Source organism: Lolium rigidum, chromosome 2 (assembly GCF_022539505.1).
Source record: "Lolium rigidum isolate FL_2022 chromosome 2, APGP_CSIRO_Lrig_0.1, whole genome shotgun sequence".
Lineage (NCBI taxonomy): Eukaryota > Viridiplantae > Streptophyta > Magnoliopsida > Poales > Poaceae > Lolium > Lolium rigidum.
This window is the reverse complement of record NC_061509.1, coordinates 156,055,482-156,072,610: the sequence shown is the minus strand read 5'-3', so window position 1 is coordinate 156,072,610 and position 17,129 is coordinate 156,055,482. Positions and strand designations below refer to the sequence as shown.

At 45.4% G+C, this 17,129-nt stretch overlaps 1 protein-coding gene across 1 annotated transcript; it reads left to right on the top strand.

The window, feature by feature from the left end:
* Positions 1 to 12,608: 12,608 nt before the first annotated feature.
* On the top strand, positions 12,609 to 17,129 carry LOC124692481 (hsp70-Hsp90 organizing protein). Its single transcript, XM_047225866.1, has 7 exons — positions 12,609 to 13,551; positions 15,238 to 15,526; positions 15,642 to 15,727; positions 16,148 to 16,371; positions 16,482 to 16,548; positions 16,637 to 16,696; positions 16,800 to 17,129. Exons 1-7 carry the CDS (start codon positions 12,640 to 12,642, stop codon positions 16,911 to 16,913), a joined length of 1,752 nt encoding a protein of 583 aa, XP_047081822.1. The 5' UTR covers positions 12,609 to 12,639; the 3' UTR covers positions 16,914 to 17,129.

Genomic DNA, 17,129 nt, shown 5'->3' with positions numbered 1-17,129 from the left:
AGGCCCAAGAGGGAAGGTGGAGTCCATGGTGGACTCCACCACCTTGGCCGGCCATGAAGCAAGGAAAGGGAGCAATCCCACTTGACCTAGGTTTCCCCATTATGGTATGTTTTGGAGTTGGACTTCAAATTGGTTTTGGAGAAACCCTAGGGCGTTCCACCTATATAAAGAGAGGGAGAGGGGAGGGGCCGGCCAAACCAATAGTTGCACCATCCAAGGGCTCCCAAGGCCGGCGCCCAAGATCCCCCTCTCCCAAACCCTAGCTACTCCCTCCTCCTATTTCTCCCGCGGTGCTTACGGTGAAGCGATGTCGGAGATCTCCACCACCAGCGTCACCACGCCATTGTGCTGGCGGGATTCCGAGGAGGATCTACTACATCCGCTGCCCACTGGAATGGGGAGAAGGACATCATCATCAACACCGTACGTGTGACCGAGTGCGGAGGTGCTGCCCGATTATGGCACCATCAAGATCTTCTATGCGCTTTTGCAAGCGGCAAGTGATCGACTACATCAACCACAAGATCTATCTCGTTAACGCTTAGCGATCTTCAAGGGTATGTTGATCTTCACCTCGTTGCTACCATCTACTAGATTAGATCTTAGCTTGTTATTCGTTCTTGCGGTAGGAATTTTTTTTGTTTTCTATGCTACGAATCCCTACACCATACCTACTTCCTGTGCAGAAAAGATTGCACTGGGTTATATGGTTTAACTTCTGAACAAAAGTGCACAGCAGCCTTGAGGTTCCTTGGGTATGGAGATCCTAAAGAATCACATGATGATTACATAAGCATGGTTGAGTCCACGTCCTTCGGGACCGTGTACAGGTTTTGCCAGGCGATGGTGGCAGTGTTTGAGCCGCACTATCTCAGGGAACCTAATGAAGAAGAGACAACTCGGATATTGGCTCAAAATTCAGCTAGTGGATTTCTTTGTATGTTGGGAAGCATCAATTGCATGCATTGGGTTGGAAAAATTGTTTGTTTGCTTGGCAGGGGATGTGCAAGGGTCACATTGGAGAGTGCAGTGCCATTCTTGAGGTTGTGAGTGGTTATGACATGCGCATTCGACATGCATTTTTTGGCATGGCTGGATCGCACAATAACATCAACGTGCTTCAACGGTCACTAGTCTTTGGTAGACTTGCCGAAAGCCATGCCCCCCTATGGTACCCTAGGAGGTCAATGGTCACACATACAACAAAGGATATTACTTGGTTGATGGCATTTATCCTCTGTAGGTGACATTTGCGAATACAATTTTCACCCCTTTCACTGACAAGATGGCATGGTTTGCACGGTGTCAGGAGGCCTTTAGGAATGATGTTCAACGGGCATTTGGTGTGCTCCAAACTCGTTTTGCCATTGTTAGGTACCCTGCTCTAATTTGGTATACTTCTTTGATGTGGGAGGTTATGAATGACTCTGTGATCATGCACACCATGATCATCGAGTGTGACTGCGTTCATCCCTAGCCACGGATATGAACTTTGCGTGCCATGGACCTCTTGGTGTAGTTGATCACTAGGCGCCAACCGAGTTTCTAGCTCTCATCGGCATGCATAAAAAATTCATGATGAGCAAATGCATCTCCAACTTCGCGATGACCTGGTGGAGCATTTATGGACGATGGGAGGAAATCGCCGCTTGATGTGTTTCTTCAACTCTTAAATTGTTTTATTTTATTTGTTTAAATTATTGCAATAAACTATTTGATTTTGTGTGTAAACAATTTACTCAATTAGCTTGAAACTATTGTAATAAACCTTTTATTTGCATCAATATTTTATATATTCATACGTTTGAAACTTTGCATGCATGATTATTGGCGGCTCAATTTGGGAGTCATCGGTGGAAATGCCTCCCCATCCCACCCCCACCAAACGGCGACAACTTCTGCCGGTGCCCCTTAAACTGCTATGTCGGCGCTGCCTCCCGGTGGGATACTCTTATTGTTGTGTGATACCTTCGATCCGGATTACAGATTGTAGTATGATAAGTTTTTTCCCTAAAAGACCTAGGTTTAATCGAACCTTGGGAAGCACTGGTAAATGGTGTGAATGAAACGTCTGCAAGACTTGCTAGTGTATTTTATCTTCAGTTTACCGGAACTATCTAGCTTACTTTTAAGGGGGTTGTGTTCAATGTTGGAAATAGGCCAGGGTTAAGGTTTCACCTGCAGCTATGCATGCATATATAAATAAAGCTCATATGTGTAACAAATAAAATAGAGATAAGAGATTTGTGAGTAGCACCTCCATAAATACTCTTGCTCCTAAAGCCAGAGGTGACAAGATCCTAGTGGTCGTCCAACTTCGAGCATGCGGCGACCCACTTCACGGACGCCATCGCGCTCGCCCCGGGGAACCATGTGCTCTACTCCAACCACTCTGTCGCGCTCGCCTCGATCCACCGCTACTCCTACGCGCTCGCCGACGCCCAGAAGACCGTCGAGCTCAAGCCCTACTGGGCCAAGTGCTACTCCTGACTCGGCGCCGCCCACCTCGGCCTCGGACCTAGAGATACATATTTACGGCTCCTAATTATTCTTATCCATCTGAATTCAAAGATTTATGGCTTCCTAATTGATGCATGTAAAATGCATACATGAACTTTGTCCTTTATTAGAATGAATTCTCACATATTTGCAACATATGTGATGATAATACCATGTTTTACATTGATTTATGGAGATTTACCAATGATCCACTTTATTTGGGTTATAACTCTGCAAAACACAAAACTCTGTTTTGTGTATTTTTCACTTTAGAGACCTATACGGAGTCAAATTGAGCTAGGATTTCTGGAGGGTCATTTTTTCATCGAGAGAAGCAACATGGGCCTTTAAGAACACCTCGAGGGGCATGAGGCCCAAAAGGGACCAGGTGGCGCGCCCACCTTGCTAGAGCGCGCCACCCCCTCTTTGGGTCGTCGATCGTCCAAATCACTTGATCCCTTACAAACCGACGTATTTTGACCTAAAAACTATATATATATATACACCCCGAGGATTGTCTGGAGGGAAGCACCACAGAAACACGAAAAACAAAGGTTGCAACAGCGAAGATTGGAGGGGGAAACTCTGCCAGAGCCGCCGACGGAGGGATCTCCACCTTCTCCATCGTCCTCCTCATCATCACCATGACCAAGGGGGAGTAGTTCACCTCTAGACTACGGGTTTGTGTTAGTAGCTTGATCTATTTCTCTCATGTTCTTCATAGTTCTTAGTGCCATCTGAGCTGCCCAACATGATTATGGTCATATTTGTAATACCTATGTGGTGGATCTTTATTATTTGATATGATGCTATGAGATTTGACTATACTTGGTGTAAGACGTATTGATAGATGCATATTATGTACCCAATTCTTAAGTATTGGTTCCGATCCAACTTTATGCAAGAACATGTGTGGGGTGATGTGTGTGTTAGATGGAATAACATGGTTTTAGTGATTGAATAGTCAAGTGAACCCATGAACCCCGGTCCAATTTTAATCATAAGAACCCCCTTTCCATTGCATTGATCTTACTTTTTGTTTCAGCACTATTTTAATATAAAAATAAAAAATATTTTTCTTTCTTATTTGCACTCAAAAACCCCAAAACAAACAAATCTTTACCGCTTTTACTTTGTTTACTTTACTTGTTTAATTTATTTTACTATAGTTACTACTTTACTTTACTTTACTTTTACTTACACGAAACCTTGTACTTGACAACCACACGGCGAAGTTGGTGACACAAGGCTTTATTTTATTTTGCAGGATTGCTAGAAGCTGAGAGGGAGAGATAACTCTGACTCCATTCCCTGAGAGTTTGATATAACCCTCAGTCACACTTGTGGGGAAAATACTCTGCTGATACAACACTCTACACTTGGAGTACCAACATCATCACTAATCAACAGACTTGGGACTCTCAACTCATTGACTCTCTTTTCCAGCCTCCCATGGTTGCCACTATAAAGAACACTCCGGTCATTTCCTCTACAAAAAAAATATCATATGCAGGAAGTTAACACCCACAGGTAAGTGCAATACAAAAAGTGCATATAAGCCTTGTCTTCATATTTGCAGGATAAGGGAGAGCCAATTCCAAGGGAGGTGAATCCATCTACCATACAATTGTTGAAGAAGATATGGTATAACAAACAGGTAACACCAAGAGTACAAGCTTTTGGGTGGAGACTACTAAGAAAGGCTATACCAACTAGTTCACGGGCAGGCAAATACTCCAAGCACATTAGTAAACAGTGCTCCAGGTGTGGTATGGAAGAAGACGAGTTCCATCTCTTCTTCACTTGCAATTTTGCAAGAGCAGCCAAGTTTACGTTTCCTTGGTATAGAACTGATATTCACATTTTGAATACAAACTCTCTCACTCAGTTGATCCTAAAGCTTCTAAATATGAATCATCCTCATGCTTCCTTGACAAATGTTTTAACCTTCATGTGGTGTTTATGGAAATCTAGGAATAATAATTTATTTAATAAAGAACAAGGGCAGCTGACTCAAATTCACCACATGGCTAATGCAATAACACAAAAAATGGAAATGGTGGATACCTTGCAGGACACAAAGAAGAATGGGATGCATAGGGGAACAAGAGTACAACAAAGACACCAGGATCCAGGAATAGAACAACAACAAGATCAGATCCCTTAGAGCATCTCCAGTCGCGTCCCCCAAACCGTCCCCCAAAGGGATTTGGGGCGCGCCAGACAAAAAACGTTCCCAGACGCCCCAAAGCCGCTTTTTGTCCGGCGCGCCCCGATACGGTGTCCGGCGCCCCGAGCAAGTCCCCGCCCCACAGGGGACACGCCGGACACAACGAAAAGCGAGGCGGGCTCCCACATGTCGGCGAATATTTCCATAAACCGTTGGTTCGCGCCTTTTTTCTCGTCGCTCCTTCCCTCCCGCGCCTCCCACCCTCCGCCGCCGCTGGATTTTCCGGCCGTTTCGACGGCTGATCTTTCCTAAGAGTCGGCACCGTCGTCGCGGCTGGCACTCTTGCCGGACGTTTCGCTGTCGCCGCTTCGCCAGCGCGTCCCAGAACGCGGCGTCAAATCCGCCCCACCTCCACGCACACAAAGTGTTCAACGACTTGCCAGGTAGGCGCGATTGGCCGCTGTTCGTTGCCTTGTCCGCCACGACGCAATTTTAACCATTGATTTTGCTTCAGACATGGATAGCAACGACGAGATGCTTGCCCTACTGCTGGAGGACGAGCAAGCCTTCGACGACGACCTCCGGGAGCATTTGGTGATCATCGTGTCCCTCCATGACATGCTTGACGCCGAGGCGGAGAAGAGGAAGAGGCCGCGTCGCGGAGGATCAAGGCCGGGAAGAAAGAAGTTGAAGCCCCGACAGAGGATGGAGGGACTGTAATGTCCCAAGTTTAGAGACGATCGAGGGTAGATTTTAGAAAGGGATGTGCATTGCATCGTAAATTCTGGGGAAATTTCGCGCTTTTAAAAGAAAACTAAATCGAAGGGGGACAAGTTTCTCTCTCGACTCCTTACAGGGTTAGGGTTTCGAGAATGCGATGAACTTGCATCTCACTTAACTAAATTAGGGTTTTGAGAAGAGAGGAGAGTTAGTACATTACAACTTTAAGTTGCATGATTGAATTCAAACAAACTTGTGTTTGAATTTCAAATTTAAACATCATATGAATATCTCATAATTCAAAATTGAGGAAATTCATTAAACAAATTATAAATAATCAAGAATATAAATACTACAACTATTATACAAAGCTCATTAAGGAAAATTGGAGCTTTATTGATAATCACACATGATACATTGTCATTTACAATATCCAGAATTGAATTATGAAATATTACAACACATTACAAGAATTGTAGAAATAGAAAAAGAAAAAGGAAAATTACAAGTTAATGAAATTTCCTAAACTTCATTGTTGATCATCATGAAATCCTTGATCAAGATGATCTGGATCTTCATCTTGATCATCTCAAAGTTCCCTGCACACAAACAAAGATCAAACAAAGGTTATGCCAAGTGGCAGGTTAGTAAGAAAATGGTAAATTGAGAGGATATGACCATGATCAGCCGAGCTGATCCACAACACACAAGTCCCAACCAGGCACAGTGCAAGCAGCTCACAAGGTGAGGTGCATGCTCACCAGCACACTCACACACAGGGAGAGTCATCACACACACAACACCTTGCTGTCGTCCCAGGAGAAGAGCACATGGGGTATAATAACTTTTCAGTCACCAAACCCTAGTCATTTCATCGACACAAGCATCAGGGTAAGAACAACAAGAACATATCAAGAACAGCTAGAACAGGTGACCAGCAAGAGCTGCTCCACCTATTCCAGCAACCACCGAGAAACCAACCAAGATTCACAAGCCTGCAAGGAGGAGCGAGGGCAAGCAAACCAAACCAACCGGAAGCAATCATGTACACCAACAACTCATTCTAGGAGGCTGGAGTGAGGTATACATCGATGAACATGAGCAAGCCAAGGTTTTGCTCATAAAATAAGCATATGCATAATCACAGCAACAGAAAAGGGTAGAAACCCTGTGTGAGTCATCATATGGCTAACAGCCAATTGGTGCAAGTAAAAAGAGAGAAACCAATAGGAAGGCACCCTGGGAACATTGATTATGCCAAACCAGTGGCATAATCAGAGATATCCAGCAAGGAAATGATCCTATATAGCTAGCCAGAATTACGTAGCACCTATGACCACTACACCATCAGACAGATAGACAAATTGTGTCTATTTTTGTTTGTCAACATCAAAAGCTAATGGCAATCCAACAAAAGGATCACCCAGAGAGCATCTAGTGAGCCACAGCAAACCAACAAGAGGGGAGCTACCCAAAAGCAGTATATGATTACTGCTAGGGTCACCTCAACCACTGAAACAACCCAAACAATTAAGCCTTACACAGTTATCATCACCCAGATGGGTTCAAAAGGAGGGCTAGGGTACACAACCAAGTGTTGGCATCCATCTAGCCCTGCCACAATTAATAGAATGATCACAACTGCAAGCAGTTCACATCACTTATCCATTTCGAGTAAATCCAGCAATACGGATAAGTGAATCATACAAGTAATCAAAGCACCGAGCCTTGCGGATGATCCAATGGATCATTGCAAGCAACAACTACTTGCTTGAGCAAGCACCGGACACACACCGAGCACATGTCTGTGACACACACACATCACAGATTGAGCAGCAGTAAGGCACAATAATAAGCACATCAGCTTTTACAAGCAACTGATGATCATATGATCATCAGAAGCTTGCTAGAGCATGCTACAGCATGCTAGGATCAAATATAGTATTAATACATGGACCAGATAATTAAATCAACCATATAACCTGAACAATTACATCACATATAAGTGAATAAAAGCATTACAATTGTATCCAGAAGCACTCCATCAAGGGATGGAGCTGTCAAGTCAACAGCTAGGCTCAATTGAGCATGTCCATGAATATAAGCACAAGAGATAGCACACTAGGAGCACTGGCACTTGCAAAAGTGCAAGGATCATGCATGATGATCAAGCCAGGGGCAAGGAATTGCACACACAGGAGAGGTAGGAGTCATATAGCAACAACAGGAACAATTAAATAGAGCCACATCATCACAGTATGCTCATGAGCAAGAGCTCATGAGTTACAACAGCAAGTTATAGTGAAGAACAGCAGCACAGCAACAGCATACGCATAGCACCAGCACATCAGCTTGGATTCATGGCAGCAACACAGCATAGCAGCGTACGCGCATCCATGGCAAGCACAGCAGCAATAGCGCAGCAGCATGCCAAGCCCTAGCACGGCACAGTAGCAACATCATGGCATGGCCAGCATCTCCACGGGGGGAAGCAAGACCAGTAGCCAGAGCTAGACAAAGAGGAGAAGGAGAGAAGGAAGAAGACGAACGCGAACATACCTGGAGCAGAGCACCACGGCGTCACCGTGGCGGCACAGCGTGGCCACGGCAGCGCCAAGCCATGGCCAAGCCGAGCGCAGCGGCTCCAGCGCAACCACGGCGAGGCACACGGCCCCGCCACGGCGCCAGGTTCGTCGGCGGGCGACGAATCGCCGCGAATCACCACGGCCGTGTCGCAGAGGCGTTGGGGGCGAGCGGTGGCGGCGAAGAAACACAGATCGGCGCGGACCGATCGGTGCGCCGTCGTGCGGCCGTTCGATTGCGACCGATCTCGCCGGCGGGGATGGCCGGAGGCGGCCGGAATAAAGCGGCGACGGCGCAGGCGACCACAGCGTCGCGGGAGAGGAGAGAGCTAGGGTTTCGCGAGAGGGGAGAGGAAGAGAGCGACTGAGTCCGATCGAGCCGGTTGGAGCAGCTCGGGTTAGACTCAACCCGCTGGGTCACCCTGACAAGTGGGCCCAGGGGCATTTCAGTCTTTTCACAATTCCAATTAAAACATAAACTTTGAAAATACATAGAAAATGATAAATAGCTCTAAAAAATAATTAAAAATATGAAAACTACTCAGGATAAAATTCTCTATCATAATAAAATATGAAAAGGAATTTTTGAAGACAAACAAGATTAAGTCCAAATTTGATGATTAAAATAATCATTTAAATCACACCTTATCTTTTCAATAATGAAAATTAGTCCATAAATGTTTTTGGACTTTAAAAACACCTTGACAACATTTCAAGGTTGTATTTTACCCTAAACAGAGGATCCCTAAATCATTCCTAGTATTTACCTCGCACATAAAATGATAAGACACCGGAAGGGGGGAACAAACCCAAAAAATGGAAAGCATGCATAATTGCTTCTTTAACCATTGCCCTTATCGGACAATGATGCTATTTTTCAGCAACAGAGGACAAGGGTCAGTCCACACCATCCAACTGCAACACTTTGCAGTGTTCAGGCAAGTTCATCACTTGCTCATATCATTTGAGTATTTTTACCAAATTACTTGCAAAGTACTATGTTTATCACTATTGCATAAAAAGCAAAAACCAATATTTTCATAACTATGAATATGACTAAGTGGTGGGCAATGGAACCATGGTATGTGTTGATATGGTGGAGGTTCCATTGCAAGGGTTTATATCCATCTAGGATTAAACAACAAATGTCGTCCAGTGATTCTTGTGCCGTAATACCCGTGTTAACCATAAGATCTGGAGTGGGACGGAATAGTCAATCGTATTTCCACCTCTTGTACATCAACGGACGCGCTGTACCGTAGACACTTGTAATCCAAGGGGGCAAGCGATAGGCTGGGGAAGCCAAAAGTTCCCCATGGCATTGTCCGTAGACACTTGTCGCCCGAGGAGCAAGTGGTAGGCTGGGGAAGCCAAAAGTTCCCCACGATTATTGCGGTCTATGATGGGTTGCAGCTACCGGCGAAGGAGTTTATGGTAAGAGCCCAGAACTGTTGTCGTGGTCGGGGTCCATCCTTAATTGGTATAAGAGGACCGGCGAGGACCCAGGGTCGGGGTATGCAACAAAGGGTGGGTGTGCGAGGTAGCGGAGGAATATGATTGGCTATGACCTTATACCGGGCCTCACACCGAAGGAAGTGTGGACGGGAAAGTTGCCCGGTTGGCACCAAGGTTAAGATCTCTTATGGGTAAAGAAACACACCTCTGCAGAGTGTAATGAATCGTGACCTGTCACTCCCTGTTCCGGGATTTGGAACTGCGAACGCTGCCGGAAAGGAACTCCATGAAGTTCTAGTAACCCAGTGAAGGCTGACGGACATAGTTCTTCTGAATAAAAGCAACCTCTTGAAGAAATGTTTATCAAAACCTGCATTGGTATTAGACTTTTTGGTCTGATATCGTAGCTAGTGCATTAAACACCTCTTCTCTTTAATGAACTTGTTGAGTACGCTCGTACTCATACCACTCTTAAATCCCCTACTTAGATTGTCTGAATCAACTGGAGGAGGACAACGACGACCCTGAAGGAGCCGAAGTCATCGGCTATGAAGAACCAGACCTCTCTGGAGGTATCGAAGGAGTAGACTACCTCATAGTCTACGAAACCGGGGAGGGTTTCGGAGGAGATCAAGCTTAGACCTACCGAGTAGTAGTAGTATCCGAGCAGTACGAACTCTTAGTACTTAACTGCTCGAGGAGAATAAATGTATAACCTAGTAAGACTTTTATATTGTAAGTTAAGTTGGGTTCGTCTCGAACCCAGGAGTATCCCTCTTAGGACCCAAGAGGAGCTCCGAGATGATATGTACATGTTGCTTGTAATAATAAATGAATGAGTTATGGACCTGCTATGTTCTGTTGTACTACTCTGAGGGATGTAATATTTGCGGATTGGTACTTCGTGAATGTTATATCAACGACTGGCATACTACAACATGCAGTGGTATGCAGGGTCACCACAGGGACATACCATGCTGCACAACGACTACTTCGCAGATGATGCAACTCATGCTGACAATTTTCGGCGCCGGTACAAGATGAGCAAGGGTCTGTCCATGAATATCCTCCACGGCGTTCGAGAGTTCGACCCCTACTTCAAGCTCAAGCACGCCGCTGTAGGCGTTATCGGGTTCTCGTCGATTCAGAAGTGCATCGTCGCCATGCGGATGCTTGCATACGGAGCACCTGCTGATACACAAGACGACTACCTTCGCATGAGTGAGTCTAGTGCCATTGAGTGCATGTACAAGTTTTGCCGAGCTGTGGTGGGAAAGTTTGGCAAATACTACTTGAGAAGGCCAACTGAGGAAGAGACTGCAAGGATCATGGCACAAAATGCTACCAGAGGATTCCCTGGAATGCTGGGAAGCATCGATTGCATGCACTGGTCATGGAAGAACTGCCCGTTTGCTTGGCAAGATATATACAAAGGGCGTCATGGAAATTGCAGTGTGGTGCTTGAAGCTGTGGCAGATTATGACCTGTGGATTTGGCATTCTTTCTTTGACATGCATGGTGGGATCACACAATGACATCAACGTGTTGCAGCAGTCTCCGGTGTTCAGCAGACTAGTGGAAGGGCATGCTCCACCATGCAACTATTAGCTCAATGGCCACCAATATACCAAAGGCTATTATCTAGCCGATGGTATATATCCAAAATGGGCCACTTTTGTCAAAACAATCTCGAATCCATCAGGTCCGAAGAATTCCCACTTTGCTATGCGACAGGAGGCTTGCAGGAAGGACGTTGAGCGGGTATTTGATGTGCTTCAAGCTCGATTTGCAATTGTCCGGTACCCTTCTCTAAGCTGGTCTCACGACCAAATGTGGGAGGTGATGTAGCTTTGTGTGATCATGCACAACATGATCATCGAGAATGACCGCAAGAATCATGCCAGGACACATGTTGGTCCATATGAGTGTCAGGGCCCTCTTGCGGAGGTTGATCATGAGTTGCATGCACATTTTGCTGATTTCCTCGCCATGCACGCAGAGATCCGTGATAGCAATGTTCATGATCAACTTCAAGCTGATCTCGTTGAGCATTTGTGGAGGATCAAAGGATTATCAACAAATGCCGCGGCACCTTGATCTAGCCCTATTTATTATATTCGTTTAGTTGTTTTATTGTTTGTTATATTTTTGTTTAAAAACAATCTCCGCAAACATATTTATTTGTATGCTATATTTGATAATGGTTGTGTTTAAAAAAAAACCTTAAAAAGTTTTGGGGCGGTGTTTGGGGGACGCGACTGGCGAGCGACGTCCCCCAAACGTGAGACGAACAAAACACGTCCCCCAAACGCTCAATCCGGCACCGTTTGAGAGACGGTTTGAGGGACGTGACTGGAGATGCTCTTAGACTGACCACACCATCAAAACGGACTTGATGATTGCAGGAACAATTTTTCTACAAATGCTGCCTGGAAGACGAAGAAGGTGACAGGTTTGGCATCAGCATCTGGAATTGAAATCTACTGCCAAATCAAGGACAACAACTCAGAGGCAACTATAATGATTCATGCCTCCATGCCAATAACACCATCTATTCTTCAGGCGGAAGCGGAAGCTCTCCTTCCAGCAGCAAAGATCGCCAACAAGTTACAGCTAAAGCAGCAAACATTTCTCAGAGACAGTACCATACTGCGAAGGCTACATCGACATACATGCAAATGATTGAACATGTCCCTTGGGAGATCAGGAGGCACATTGCTAATTACATTCAGTTAACTCAATCTTCTTCAACAACAGTTTATCATATCAAAATGGACATCAATGGTGTGGCTCACAGCTGCGCTCCTCAGGCTTTAAGACAAACCTTGTCTGAGTCTATCTGTAGTTGCACGTGTTCAGCTCATAGAAACTTTCCTTGCCCCTACTTTCTGCAGTTCAATAAAATGAAACCCCATGGTTTTGTTACATGCTGTAAACTGCCTATGAGTTTAATGAAATTTGACCTCTCTTTGTTGAAAAAAAGCCCTATGTTTAAAATGACAGAGATACGTTTCTCGACAGGTAATACGTATTTCTTGAGGACGTAACCGAAGTCCACACAGCATCGGGCTGTTCCGGAACCTTCCGGAACCCTCGAGAGAACTGGTGCCAGTCTTTACAAAACCTCTCCTGCTAATAATCCCCAATCTAACCCCACAAAATAAAATCTTCCTCCGCCCAGCCGCCAGAGCCTCCCCCGATCCGATCCGAGCCATGGCCGACGAGGCGAAGGCCAAGGGTAATGCGGCCTTCTCCGCCGGCGACTTCGAGCAGGCGGCGGCGCACTTCACGGACGCCATCGCGCTCGCCCCGGGCAACCACGTGCTCTACTCCAACCGCTCCGCCGCGCTCGCCTCCATCCACCGCTACGCCGACGCGCTCGCCGACGCCCACAAGACCGTCGACCTCAAGCCCGACTGGGCAAAGGGCTACTCGCGCCTCGGCGCCGCGCACCTCGGCCTCGGCGACGCCGCCAGCGCCGTCGCCGCCTACGAGAAGGGCCTCGCCATCGATCCCGCCAACGAGGCCCTCAAGGGCGGCCTCGCCGACGCCAAGAAGGCCGCCGCCGCCGCCGCCGCCCCGCCCCGCCGCGCCCCCTCCGGCTCTGGCGCCGACGCCATCGGCCAGATGTTCCAGGGGCCCGAGCTCTGGAGCAAGATCGCCGCCGACCCCGCCGCGCGCGCCTACCTCGACCAGCCCGACTTCATGCACATGCTGCGCGAGGTGCAGCGCAACCCCAGCAGCCTCAACATGTACCTCTCGGACCCCCGCATGATGCAGGTGCTCAGCCTCATGCTCAACATCAAGATCCAGACGGGGCCCCCCCAGGACGCCGACCTGCCGCAGACCTCCTCGCCGCCACCACCTCAGCAGGAGCAGCCCGAGGCCAGGGCCAGGGAGGTGGAGCCCGAGCCGCAGCCCGAGCCCATGGAGGTCTCGGACGAGGACAAGGAGCGCAAGGAGAGGAAAGCCGCCGCTCTCAAGGCCAAGGAGGCGGGGAACGCATCCTACAAGAAGAAGGACTTCGAGACGGCCATCCAGCATTACACCAAAGCGCTGGAGCTCGACGACGAGGACATCTCCTACCTCACTAACCGAGCGGCGGTGTACATTGAGATGGGAAAGGTGAGTTTTCTTTCAACGCCTTGGGAGTTACTAGTACTAGGGATATAATTTTGAGTACACCCAAACCCATTGTTGGTTGTGCTTTTGTTGCTGCAGTCAGTGTGACAATATGTTTAGCTATCGAACAATTAGGGCATTGCATTGATACATAGTAGTGACTAGCAATTTATATATGATGATTGCCTGTTTGATAGCTTTGCTGAACTGATGAATACTAAGATAGGATTGTCTGGGTTCTAGATACTACTAAGGTACACAAGATGTTGGGACTATATAAGTCTATAATAGGATAGTTGAGGGAGGCCTAGAAGTCACCATAACTTGCTGATACTCTCTGTGTTGGGCAAGTGCTCAAAATATTGTTGGTTTCTTTAAGTATAGTTTGTTTTGACTGGCAAGTTGCTAATTACTCTCATGGCCTTGTGAATATTCAAAACCTTAAGTAGGTAGATATCTATCTTGCTTCAGTAGAAGAGCATAAGGGCATGTTTGTTGGTAGCTAAGCAAGCTGCCCAAGTTTACCACACTTCTCTTGCCACAGGTTTGGCAAGAATAAAGGTGTGGTGATCAAAATTGTATCCACACATGCGGACAATCTGTCTAAGAAACTGTGGCAAACCACAACCGTGGCAAATGAACCAAATACATGTCTATGCCATTGTGATCTACTACCTTCGTTCCAAAATAAATGAAGGTTTCTAGGTTTTGTCCTAAATCAAACTATTTCAACTTTGACTAAGTTTGTAAAAAAATTTATATCAACATCTACGACACCAATTTAATTAGGTTAGATTCATTGTACAATATACTTTTTTCGTACTATATAACTTTTACATTGTAGATCGTGATAGATTTTCCTAAAAATTTGGTCAAACTTATAAAGTTGACTTAGGGGTTAGGACAAAACCTAAAACTTGATTTATTTTGGAACAGAGTAGTGACTAACTAGGGTCAGCCATTGAATTTGGGCTACAAATCATACCCCCTCCTTACTTTGCCACAACAAAGGATAGGCAAAATGTGGCTTGCCACAAAAGTATTGCTAAAAATTTAGAACCGCACTTGTGGGAACTTATGACAATGTGAGTCTATGATGTTTTGGGTCATGTGAAAAGTTAGCACCTCATGACTTTGGCAACCAGTCAAATACCCACCTAAGAAACTATCGTCCGCCTAATGCCTTGGACATGACAAGCTTAGGATAGGAACAAAATATGCTGTAGTAGCCAACTAAACACCTGCCAATGCCTAACCTTGGAATTGTCAAGCTTGGTGGGAACCTATTACAGGCATGTTAGTGCTAAGGTGTGGCATGCCACATTTATGGCAGTGAATCAAGCAGTTGCCATATATTTGATAACTTGTTGCAGTTTGCAACCATAGAAGTGACAAACACTGAAATATAGATATGAATATGACCCCCGGGAGAAAGCTGCATTTTTTTATGCCAATGACGGTTTTCTCCACTATAGTGACATAAAGCATCCTTAGAAACATTTGCATGTCTGTTGCCTTACCTGTCCATTTTGATTAATTGAGGACTAAGAGCAAACGAGTGTCGTGATTAGCTATGTTACCCTTTTTAGAAATCTTTAGTGTACTTATGATGCTCTAGCTATCTCCTTACTCTCTGCAACTAAGTATATCCTGGTAATTTATGTTTCTTGTTAATTGGCTTGTCTCCAGTACGATGAGTGCATTAAGGACTGTGATAAGGCTGTGGAGAGGGGAAGGGAACTTCGTGCTGATTTCAAGATGGTTGCAAGGGCACTGACAAGAAAAGGAACTGCTCTGGCCAAACTTGCTAAGAACTCAAAAGACTATGATATTGCCATCGAGACTTTCCAGAAGGCTTTAACTGAGCATCGGAATCCAGACACTCTCAAAAGGCTAAATGAGGCTGAGAAAGCAAAGAAAGACTTGGAGCAACAAGAGTATTATGACCCAAAGTTAGCAGATGAGGAGAGAGAGAAAGGTATGATGGGCATTGTATTGTGATTTCTAGTCTACCACACTCCTTTTGTTTCTAGAGGTGTTTATAAGGTTATGTTGATGCTTGTAGCAGGCTTGCTCATCTTATGGTTTTGTAGGTAATGAGATGTTCAAGCAACAGAAGTATCCAGAAGCAATAAAGCATTACAATGAGGCTCTCAGGAGGAACCCCAAGGATGTTAAGGTAGTTTCTTCAGCTTCTCTTGCTTATTTCTCTTTTGAGTAGCTGTATATATGCATTGAAAAAAGCGTTCAATTCTTTCAACATATGGAACTTGCGGGATGGTGTCATGATAAATTAACCTTGGTGGTTGCGAGTTTTGCAGCTCTAGAAGACTAGAACAACATATTGTAAAACATTTAGATACTATGTATTGTTTACTTCAAAATGCCTGTTTTTTTTGGAAATAAAGGGTACTTCGATCATTGCCTTAAAAGGCGCCTGAACTCGATCCTTTAATCTGCTTTCAGTTGCTGCCCATCTTACCTTCTTTGCCATATATTTCTTATTGCATTTTTTACTGCAGTTATATCTTTTGAATCAGTTCACATATGTTTGTTATGGTATGTAACTGCTTTCCGTGGTTTACCACTTCACCCACAGGTGTACAGCAACAGGGCTGCATGCTACACCAAGTTGGGTGCAATGCCTGAAGGTCTTAAAGATGCAGAGAAGTGTATTGAGCTAGACCCAACCTTCTCCAAAGGGTATACAAGGAAAGGCGCAGTTCAATTTTTCATGAAAGAACATGACAAGGCTATGGAAACTTACCAGGCTGGGTTGAAGCATGATCCGAATAACCAAGAACTGCTTGATGGTATAAGGAGGTATGAAGCCCTGAAGCTATGGCATACTACAACTACAGCCATTTAGTCTATTTGTGCCATCTTTTGATTATCTGTATAAACAAACTTTTAACTGCTGCTCGCTTTTGCAGGTGTGTTGAGCAGATCAACAAGGCCAACAGGGGTGATATAAGTCAGGAGGACCTGCAAGAGAAACAGGTAAATCTATTGATCCACTTTGGTATTCTTCTCATGTTCGGTATTCTGAAGATTCAATATTGCTAACTGTTGCTGCTGTTTTATGTAGAGCAAAGCTATGCAGGACCCAGAAATCCAGGGCATACTTACGGACCCTATCATGCGACAGGTATGATCGAATCTCCATTTGTACTTCAAGTTATGTTGTGGGGACAAAAAAGAGTTCATATTTCTGTTTTAATAATTTGATGACGCTTGGAAATGTTCTGCAGGTTTTGATGGATTTCCAGGAGAACCCTAGTGCTGCTCAGCATCATCTCAAGGACCCTGGTGTTGCACAGAAGATTCAAAAGCTCATAAGCGCTGGAATAGTCCAAACGAGATAATCAAGCAAGCTAGAAGCAGAAGCGTTTGTGGGCACTTGTGTTGGTGCTCTTTTGCTCGGTTGGGCCGCCCTGCCTGTATACACTTTTACCTCCCCAGTCCGAACTTCTAATGTACGCCATTTTCCGGTTGTATTTGTGAGTACAGCTTTCCACACTGTTATTCATGTTTATGGCTATGATGTTACAGTTTTATGTGAGCAATCTCTCATTTTCTTA

Coding starts and splice junctions, on each gene's coding strand:
- LOC124692481 (XM_047225866.1), top strand. CDS start 12,640: ATGGCCGACGAGGCGAAGGCCAAGGGTAATGCGGCCTTCTCCGCCGGC. Junction 15,527..15,641: donor AGATGAGGAGAGAGAGAAAG/GTATGATGGGCA, acceptor ATGGTTTTGTAG/GTAATGAGATGTTCAAGCAA. Junction 15,728..16,147: donor GGAACCCCAAGGATGTTAAG/GTAGTTTCTTCA, acceptor CTTCACCCACAG/GTGTACAGCAACAGGGCTGC.